The 10,267-nt window shown below is 45.2% G+C and overlaps 2 protein-coding genes across 2 annotated transcripts; both read right to left on the bottom strand.

Moving 5' to 3' along the window:
* Positions 1–3,274: 3,274 nt before the first annotated feature.
* Positions 3,275–4,491, bottom strand: LOC105914710 (receptor-like protein kinase HERK 1). Its single transcript, XM_022828269.1, has one exon. It carries the CDS (start codon positions 4,394–4,396, stop codon positions 3,275–3,277), a length of 1,122 nt encoding a protein of 373 aa, XP_022684004.1. The 5' UTR covers positions 4,397–4,491.
* A 192-nt stretch (positions 4,492–4,683) lies between these two features.
* On the bottom strand, positions 4,684–9,702 carry LOC111257915 (protein MID1-COMPLEMENTING ACTIVITY 2-like). Its single transcript, XM_022828268.1, has 6 exons — positions 9,083–9,702; positions 6,878–6,912; positions 6,628–6,800; positions 5,839–6,158; positions 5,043–5,096; positions 4,684–4,692 (listed from the first exon to the last, which is right to left on the bottom strand). The coding sequence occupies exons 1-6, from the start codon at positions 9,500–9,502 to the stop codon at positions 4,684–4,686; spliced, it is 1,011 nt and encodes a 336-aa protein (XP_022684003.1). The 5' UTR covers positions 9,503–9,702.
* Positions 9,703–10,267: the final 565 nt, after the last annotated feature.

Genomic DNA, 10,267 nt, shown 5'->3' with positions numbered 1-10,267 from the left:
TCTTGAGAGACTTGATATCTTTTGGATGTTTCCTGCCAAAATCTTGGAAGATCCGGTGGCCATAAAGACTGTTCTAGAAGCAATCTATGGCGTCCCGCTCCGTGATGTCCATGATAGTGGCCTTCTTGTCGAAAAAATGGCATAGATAACTACACAAGGTCTCGCTTTGTTGCTGTTTGACTTGTGCTGTTTGACTTGAGACAAGTCGATCCTATTGCCAGGACGCTGCATTGCCGTTGCGAAGTTGTTTGTGAACACCGCATTTAGTTGACTCCACGTGTTAATGGAGTTCTTTTTAGGGATTCTATCCATGTGAGTGGCTTTGCCTCCATGCAGATGGGGCGCCTGGACTGACAGCGAGTAGCACCTCAACCATTAGACTAGTTCTTTCTTGCCATTGTACTTATAATACCCGGAGGTTTAAATTTGTCAGGTAGAACCATCTTTTGTACTCATTTTGAGAAGGCGGGGAACCCGTCGGAGTCTCCTCCCAAGTACTCGAGTTCTTGTTCGCGCTCGCGGCGGCGCCCTTCAATGATTGTACGAGCGTCGCGGTTGTTGAGCTTCTGTCGGAGGTCGCGTGTTGGGGGTTCAGGCTCTAGATGGGGCCCACGCTGGCCACAGCCTCCCGAGGGTCCCGCCCGACTACTCTCTGCCCTGTGCTGACTTGGTCTAGGGTTCTCGATTCTGGGAACCTCGTTTTGACTTGGTCTGGCACCCTCATTTCAACTTGGTCTAAGGATGCTACCATGCTAGGATGAGGTGTGTCAAATCTAGTGTATCAGGCTCTGTTGATCGAGTTGTTCATACGCACGCTCCACCAGTAGAGCCAGTTGCCTGGTGTACTTGGTTTGTGGCAATGCCCGAGTAATCAGGTCAATGGAAGTGATGGTGGCGAGAGGTATGATGTTGATGCGATTAAACCGCTTCAAACGCGTGCTCCAAGTTCGTGATGGGTAGGTCAGATGCAAGGCAGCGGTGACGCTCTGCTCTTGCAGCGTTTCTTTCTCACCTTTGATCCCTTTGAGCTTTAGTTTCTTCCCCTACTATGTTGACGGTGAGCTCATCCTGCGACACATCATTTGGGTGATGTTCGTGTCACAGATTCCTTTCTAGAGGTTCTTCACCGTCACCTTCTTGTGCATCAACGATGGTAAGGAGTTCCCGTTCCGGAGAGAAACTACCCGAACTTAACGTGATGACCTCTGTGGAGCTGTCTTCTTCATAGATAGGCAACGAAGGGGTTCCCTCCTGGTATGGGAGGTTATCAAGGTAGGTGACAAGGCGTGACTCATCGTCCTTGGCGAGAGTAGGTGGCTTCATGTTGGGCCAGAAGATAAATTTGCCTTGTGGAGTAGATGTGATTACCAGGCCTTGTTGCGGACCTGATAAAGGAGGCTCCTCATCCAAATCCGAGTAGTAGTCGGGGTCCTCGATCAAATCCGAGTTGAATTGTGATACGGACAAGGTGTCTTGGTAGATAGCGCCTGAATTTTGGAGTTTGAATGGGAATCAACTTGTGTTGTAGACTAATTCGCACGATGGCTTAAGCACCAGCTCATGGGAACCAATCTAACTAGTGGGAGAATTCGAGTTGTACTCAGACTTGTCCCCTGAGCCTTGGAAGACATCGAAAATTTCATTGAATTTTTCAACAAAATACTCCAAAGCTTGGCGATGAAGGTTGATGTCGTAGTGCTTCTCCTCTGAGACCGGTGTGATGTGGCGGTGGAAGTTTTCAGCACCGACTACAACGCAAACCTAGGAGCCAAAGTTGAATGTCACGCCCATTTCGAATGTGACGTTGGGCTTGATGATGACCTAAGCCATCGAGATCGCCAGTGAATTCTCAGCAAGATCCCTTACCAGGTGCGTCAGTTGTCGGTGTTTAGACGCGGCAACCTACCGAAGGGGTACCCGAGGTAGTGTTTCATGCGTGGGGCTTGCCGAGATTAGGAACTCAAAGGTGAACTTGAACACACGATTTAGATAGGTTTGGACCGCATAAGTCGCGTAATACCCTACGTCATGTATGTTGGTTGTGTTGTATTGATTGAACTTGTTTGGAGGGGGGTCCCTGCCTCGCCTTATATTGCCAAGGGCAGGGTTACAGGTCGATTGTTTACAAGAGTACTAGTCGAATTCGACTAGAGGGTCCTACTCTAATTGCTACGAGTAGTTTCCTAATCCTCAACTAGTTCTTATCCTCCACGTAGACCACGCCATCCTACATCGTAGTCTCCATGTCTAACACGTCTCGGTGTACAGCCCTGTATCTAGGACTGTCCAAACCTTCCGGCAGGTCCATGGATGTATGGCCAACACCAGGTGGAAGTCTTCCTCCACGAGGAAGGTCTCCATCAGGTGTAAGGCTCCCCCCACGGGGAAGGTCCCCATCGGGTGAAAGGTTTCCCCCACAGGGAAGGTCTCCAACGGGTGGAAGGCTTCCACCATCACCAGAGTCATCATGTGTTGGTGACCAAAATTGGCACCAAGCCGATCTGGCGAGACTGACCAGTAGACCAGTCTCGGTCCTATAGTGGGTCTAACAATACGAACTGGTTTGATCGGTTTTTAGAGCAGTCTGACCGGTCTAACCCTAGTCTGAGTAGAACTGAGGAATCCTTATAGATCATGACTTGTAAAAAGATTTCCTTGTAGGGCAAGACCTCCCGACTCTATAAATATAAACTCTATGGCCGATTGAGAGTTTTACTTTTTTCCAACCCCTTTTGCTTCTCCTCCTTCATCGTTACGATGGTTGAGGGAGTTCTGAGTGGCCTGCCGATCTCAGAGCAACCCTAAGTATGCCATCCTAGATGGGGTTCCTCTCGGGTTGGTGATTCTAAGTTTTCATGGCGCTCCTGTGCTCTGGTTTGACCGACTTCCTGGACCGATCTGACCGGTCGAGGGCATAGACTCCTCAAGATGACTTTCGACGACCACATGATCTAGCACATTTGGTGTGTTGTCCTGAATTTGCGTCAACACTGTGACATTAAAATACACAACTGCAGGGCCCTCATACACTTAGCTTGTTTGGGCTTGGTCACCACCAACACGAGGTGCTCATCCCCTTGAGCAGGTGCCACCTGCTCAAGGGGATGAGCACCTCGTGTTGAGGACTGGTGGTATTCAAAACTTTTGATCCTAAATCCCTAATGGTCTCTACAATCCCTGTCTAGCTCAACTCACTGCAAATGCTCCCCTCTATCAACATGTGTAGTTGGGTTGAGCAAGAGGGGCTGACCTTTAGGGTTAACACTAACGAGATCTACCCTGCCAGTGGGCAGTACCGGCTCACGAGAGACCATGAGTGAAGGCTACTTTTACCCCCAGTTCGGGTTTGTATGTGTAGCCGCAGTTCACTTTCTGGTTGTGAAAGGGAGTTATGAACAAGGAATGAAACCCTATTAAGCAGTAGTGGCACGAACGCAAGTGATTTTCTAGTACATGTACTCAATATTTTTCCTTTCGCTACACAACAATTCAATCCAGTTAACCTCCCATCTGTACTGACCAACTGTGAGAAGGTGTTATTCATCGACATGTCGGAGTTGTCTTCGCCTGACTCCTGCAGCTGCAGCGCGTATTCCAGGTTCCATATGACATCTCCCATTGTGGGACGATCGACGCCATGATCAGCAAGGCATTTCTCAACCGTATCCCCATACCTCTTCAATGCTTCAGGCTTGATATTCCCAGCAATCCGTGGGTCGATGATCTGATAAAGCTGCCCTCTCTTTTGCCACTCCATACCCCATTCTGCAAGGCTAACCATTTCTTTTGGAAGAGATGGGTTGAGGGCCGGCCTTGCACAGATCACCTCAAGCAACACTACACCAAATGAGTACACATCTGACTTGTCGGTCAGCTGCTGTCTCCGGAAGTACTCAGGATCAAGATAACCGAAGCTCCCTTTGACTACCGTGCTAACATGCGTATCATCAACACCACCCCCGACTTTTGAGAGGCCAAAATCAGAAACTTTGGCTGACAGATTTTCGTCAAGAAGAATGTTTGTTGACTTGACATCACGATGGATTATTGATTTCTTAAAACCAGTGTGAAGGTAGTGGAGTCCTTTTGCTGCTCCTATGCAGATTTGCAGCCTTTTATTCCAGCTGAGAGGCGGCTTATCACTGTTATAAAGATGACTTCTCAGAGTGCCTTTTTCCATGTTCTCATACACCAAGATCATTTCATTTTGCTCGTCGCAGTAACCCCTGAGCGCCACAAGATGGCGGTGTCGCACCCCTGATAGCACCTCGACTTCCGTCCAGAACTCCGCCAACCCTTGCTGAGACTTCGGGTTGCCGCGCTTTACTGCGACTTTGCTTCCATCCTGCATCACGGCTCTGTAGACCTTTCCAAACCCTCCAACTCCAATGACCATCTGGTTATCGAAGTAATTTGTTGCCTCTTGTAGCACAACAAAAGGAATTCGGTTTCCATGAGGTGCTAGCTTGGCCACATTCTGCTTGGATTGTGACGCAGCAGCTACAAGAAACGAAGACAAGCAATTTATTAACCAAACAAATTCATATTTGATAACGTGTGGAAAATGGTTCATCCTTCCTAACCATCAGTCATAATAGCCATGCTTAAAACCATCAGCAGTAATGGCCATGCCTACTATAGAACCGTAGGTGATTACATACTATTACTCATGTTTCAAACCCGTCAATTTCTCTGCAAATGCACATAAAACAGAAAGATCAAAAGATGACTGAACTGCCCGTTTCAAAGACAGGCAGACAGCAACCAAAAGGCTCTTTGCGGGATTTATCCGGCTTTGAAAGTTATAGTACAAATTATACCCAATACAGGAGATCTAGGGGGAGTGTTTTGACTAATTCTATAGAGAAATGTATGTACCAGTGCAATTGCCATCTCAATTCCCGGTGATGCTGGAAGGATACGGATATTGTGCAAAATGGTGTATAACAGCACCTCGATTCAAGCATACGGAACAGAAATCCACATGAGAGAACTGCAAAAGTACCTAGAAAAACCGGTCGATCGTCGCCTGCCATAATTACGACAACCTTTTCCTCTCGGACGGGATTATTGGTGGTCACGTCGGCATCTGCAACCTGAATATATGATATTAGTGGAGAAAAATAGGACATTGACATATAGGGACGGAAACGAACTGTGCTAGGTGTTTCTGGTATCTCTCATCCAGCCTAGAGCCGCCGGCACAATTAATTAACAATATTCCTGGCTCCACGTTCGTGCCAATGTGCGCGCAGAAGGATTTGCGCTAGCCAACATTCCCAAAAGGAAAACCAAACTATTCCACATATCGAAAAGAGTCAGATGGTCTAAACCTCTAAGTTTTGAAATTTTGAATTCGAAATGGAAACTTCCAAAAAAAGAACAGCCCACAGACAACATTATTACACTATTCAAAATTTGAACCAGCACGTCTCCACTAGAACGCAATAAGAAAATAAAGACGGCTAGCTCTACGGCGACAGGTTTAGTTAGGGAACCCTAAACCTCACAAGAACCTGGCCCTAACAACCATGAAAATGAGTAGAGCCAAAATGACTGTAGGGACAAGGCTGCATGAGCAGAAGAGGATGCTGGCCATTTCTTTCTCTTCTTATTAAAAAAGAACTTCATATAACTTTTAAGTGGTGTGCAAATAATTAACCAATTATATATGTTGATTGTTAAATTAAGTGATGCTCATTTAATTTTTATACAAATTTTGCCCGACGTCTCCAAAATCATGATTCCGCTATTAGAAGGGAGGATTACGTGTGTACTAAAAAAACTGCTTAAAATTATCTAAAAAGACTCAAGTTTTCTAGAGAGAGAGAGAGAGACCTGAGCCGGAACAACGCCGGTCAGGTGATAGATTTGGCGTCTGATCTCCTCATGCGCTTGCCGAAACACAGAGGCCACATCGGCTCCTGTGAACATCAGGTGGAGTTGGCTTCTGGTGTACTGGCTGCAGAAACATATGAGCATGTATCCACGGAAAAGTATGTCTTCCAGCTGCTCGAGGGACCTCTGCGTCCCCAGCGGCCTCTGGAGCAGATTTCCGACGATAAGGGCTTGATGCGCCAGCTGCTGGCACTGGTCCCTGTTGTGGCGTGCGGTGTCTGCGCTGTGCACCATCATTAACACCAGCTCCTCCAAGTGTTCTACATTCATCAAATTGAAAAAAAAGAATGTAAACGGTCGCAACTCACAATTTTGTAGGGCCTAAAAGATGGAACTTTGCCCACAAATTGTCATTTAAAATATTGTTGCTGAACCTAACAAAGTAGTACAATGACAAAAACACTTTTGCCTCTGGTAGCAGACATAAATCATTTCAAACAAAAGAACTGTATAACTAGCTCGTGTAATGCGGCACAGGGCTTGGCAAGCGACTCACTCCAATCACAAGGATATAGTCACTAGCAAAGTATTTTTTACAACATATTAGTAGTAAAAAGATAGATGCAAATATAATAACAACTTTGTAGCATTATGAATCTATTTTCCAATGCCAATGAGTTTATCATTTTAAAAAACAATCACAGGATTCAAAGATACTAACGGCCGACATTTAAATGTGTTGATTACACACAACGTAAAACAACATTTCTTTGGAGGGTCGGTGAATACCTTGAGCCCAGTTGTTAGCTGAGGCGTGACTCAATTGACTCTGTGTTGGCTCTTCGTTTCGGGCAAAAATATGATTCGGCTGTGGCAATCCCTCCTCAAGTGCAAGCGAATTGGTAACTGCTTGAATGGATGACGGAGGCGAATCGCTGTCATCTTGAATGGATAATTGAGGTCTGCAGGAGTTTTTATTGAATGAGTTGGCCCAAAGAATACTATATGGATGCAACTAATGACTTGAAACATTTATAACCTTTGGGCTGGGGCTGGGTCATTGGTCACGTCGTCCTGTTAGATGAGGAAAATAAGACCTTCAGATGAATATGCATGGTAAAAGACATGCGTACGAGCCCTTTTAAAAGAAAAACGAGCCAAATTAAATAAAGTTGACAAAAGGAGCAGGGCTTGTAATTAAACAATTCGATACTATCATTGTTGACCGGTTCTATTAAACTGTCTCGCGATGGGAGGATGCTTGACATGCTTGTTCAAATGGGGTCAAGTCTTTCGACCAGCATGTGGGTGCCCATCTCGTTCTTTAGCTAACGCTAGAGCTGTAGGTCATTTTTTTTAATAAACAGTGTAGTGTCGTATTTTACTTCTAGAAACAAATGCACTGGTAGTGCTTCAACTTGTCGCTACGTCCACGAAGTTTGAAACTATAGGATCCTTAAACTTGCTAAATACTTCCTCCATCCTAAATTATAAGTCATTCCAAGAATCTTGGAGAGTCAAAGTACCTCAAGTTTGACCAAATTTATATGATAATATAATAACATTTATGATGTCAACTAAGTATCATTAGATTCTTCATCAATTATATTTTTATAGTATACCTATTTAATGTCATAAATCTTTATATTTTTCTCTATAATTTTGGTCAAACTTGAGATGCTTTGACTCTCCAAGATTCTTGAAATGACTTATAATTTGGAATGGAGGGAGTATATTATATCTAGGTCTAATATGCCCCTTTGGTATGCTGTATCGGCAATCATACGGGTATTTCCAGCATTAGACCTGGATATGTCCAACAAGTTTGAGGACCCTCATCTATAATTTCAAAATTCGTGGACTTAGACGCCACAATATGTTTTTTTCGAAACGAACCAGTTAGGAGAGTTGCTGATTATATTAAAAATAAGATGGTCCAAACTGAACAAATACAAAGCACCAAGCGGTGCGAAAGTTCAAGAAAAGAAAATATATACAAACGTAAAGGGCCCTAAGCGCGGAAAGAATTAACAGCGGGTGATTAAAACGGAAAGGTGTTTTGCTCCGGCCGTAGTCCACAGCGCAGCCTCGTCTTTAACTTTGTGGAACATCATATTGGTTGTAGATTCCTTGCGCTCAAAAATTCTCGAATTTCTCTCTCTCCAAATAGTCTATGAAACAAGCATGATCATGGAGCGTATGCCTCTCCTAGAGCAACACGGCGTTATTGTCCTCGTCGACCACTAGTGATGTAAACTATCCTCATGTTCCCAAAGCAGAGGTTTAATTTTCACACAGGATATCCAATTCGCCACCATATCCCACAGTGTACACGTCACTTGGCATTGAGTAAATTGGTGAACTGCCGATTCTTGAGTGTTGCGACATAACGGGCAATTAAGTTGATTGGGCCACCCCCGTTTTTTAGTCTATCCGCCGTCCATAGCCTGTTTTGGATCACGAGCCACGAAAAGATCTTACACAATATGGGTTTGAAGATCATGCACTTATTTACCATTACCTCTCACTCCTATCACTCCGTGTAATAACTTACCTCTGTAAAGTATTTGTATAAACTCTATTGGTGTATGTTGTTAGTAGTTCTTTATGTGCTGCGATCATGTATGTATATGAATAAGATAATAGATGTAAAAGTGGATGATTCGGGTTTGCCTTGAGGACACCTCAGATTGCCAGATTTACACCGTTTCAAATGTGTATCGTGCCGGACACATTGAGAATGATGACAGACACACTAAAGTGGAAGGTCCCACCACACTGCCCTCATTTTAGGATTCATTGTAAAAAAAACTCGGACGACAATAAAGATATATGTTATCGCATTCATTATAAAAGGTGTGGTTATAGTATCTAGCCTTGTTTCGTTAAAATGACATGTTTATACAAAGCCTTCATCAAAGTGTTACCGCATGGACCTATTGACGTCCTGAATATAATATATTTTTAAATGGACGAGATAAAATTTTGGCCCCAAACTCTTATCAAAAACTAGTTGTGTCACTAGAAAGAGTGCTACTTTTTTCTCATTACTCTATATTCCAAATTGTAAGTCGTTTTAGTTTTTCTAGGTGCATAGATATTTTTGTGTACCTAAATATAGTATATGTTTAGACGCATGCCAACGTCTATAAATTTAGAAAAGCTAAAATACTCTACAATTTGAAACGGAGTGATTACTGCAAAAGAAAATTGCTGAAATCTGAGGTCGAGATACAGAGGATACCCGGGATCTGACGGAGGCGACAGTGGTGATCAAGGGGATGAGGATGATGTAGCTGTCGATCTCGTCTTTGGCCTGGCGAAGCATGGATGCCATGTCGGCGGCCATGAACAGTTGGCGGAATTGGCTTGTGCTCTGTTGCTGGCTGCAAGACCACACGAGCACGTATCCACGGAAGAGCGCCGTGCGCAGCTCGTCCAGCGGCCGGCGCGTCTTCCGGTGCCGCCGCAGCTCCGGGATCTGCAGCTCCTCGAGCAGGCCGCTGACGATCTCGACCTTCTTCGCCAGCTGCTGGCACAGATCCCTGTTGCGCCGCGCCGTGCGCGCCGCCTGGACGATCATCGACACCATCCCGAACGCGTCGACGCCGGTCAGCTGCATCACGCCCGTCACCTTCCCCAGCACATCCCAGAAGGACGCCATCTTGAGTTCAACCGCCGAGTTTAATTTGCAGCAGGTCTTGATGAGCTCTTCTTCTCCGACAACCGTATTTTCTTAATAGAACCGAGACTTGCAGTTCCAGTTCTGGGTGTGAGGTCAAGGTCTGCGTCTCCAGACTCCACTGTAATAACCGCATCCGGGCTCCCTAGGATGCAAGGAACATTTCTGCAAAAGCCAGTGCGCGCTAAAACAGGGAAGGGATTCCCTTACTTTTTTATTCCCTAAAGAAACATTCTGCGTGAAACGCGTCCAAACTTCACTGGAAGCTGCAAGGAACATTTCTGCAGAAGTTAGTGCGCGTTAGAACACGCGTTAGACCAGGGGAAAGGATATCTCTTCTTTTTTTTAACGAAACTTCCTAGTATGTCTATTAGAGGAGAAAACATTTCTGCATTAATGGTTAAACGTAACAGGCTAACTACCTAATAAAATTACATGGCCCACAAGAGCATGACGCGCAACAGTTTATTTATACGTCGAATAAAACTCCGAGTTATTCAATTATTAATATTCTTCCGTATGCTGCATAATGTTTGCATTCTATTTTTACAGCTTAGAAACTACTCGGCATGCTTCCTCCCGCCCGGCCGACCTCCCAAGCTCGAGGGTTGGGAGCGAGAGGTGACTTGGAGTGCTTTCGTGACTCCTTTAGCTCCCAAGCTCGGGAGCTAGGCACCACAAACGACTTGGCGTGCATCATGCCACCCGGCCGACCTCCCAGGCTCGGGGCTGAGAGAGCGAGGCGAC

The sequence above is a fragment of the Setaria italica genome, chromosome VII (assembly GCF_000263155.2).
Source record: "Setaria italica strain Yugu1 chromosome VII, Setaria_italica_v2.0, whole genome shotgun sequence".
NCBI classification, from domain to species: domain Eukaryota; kingdom Viridiplantae; phylum Streptophyta; class Magnoliopsida; order Poales; family Poaceae; genus Setaria; species Setaria italica.
The sequence above is the reverse complement of the archived record's forward strand: the minus strand, read 5'-3'. Positions and strand labels throughout refer to the sequence as shown.

Excerpts from the sequence above, each read along its gene's own strand:
- LOC111257915 (XM_022828268.1), bottom strand. The coding sequence starts at position 9,502 with ATGGCGTCCTTCTGGGATGTGCTGGGGAAGGTGACGGGCGTGATGCAG. Across the intron at positions 6,913-9,082 it reads TCGCCTCCGTCAGATCCCGG|GACGACGTGACCAATGACCC; the intron begins GTATCCTCTGTA and ends CTCATCTAACAG. Across the intron at positions 6,801-6,877 it reads GACCCAGCCCCAGCCCAAAG|ACCTCAATTATCCATTCAAG; the intron begins GTTATAAATGTT and ends AAACTCCTGCAG.
- LOC105914710 (XM_022828269.1), bottom strand. The coding sequence starts at position 4,396 with ATGGTCATTGGAGTTGGAGGGTTTGGAAAGGTCTACAGAGCCGTGATG.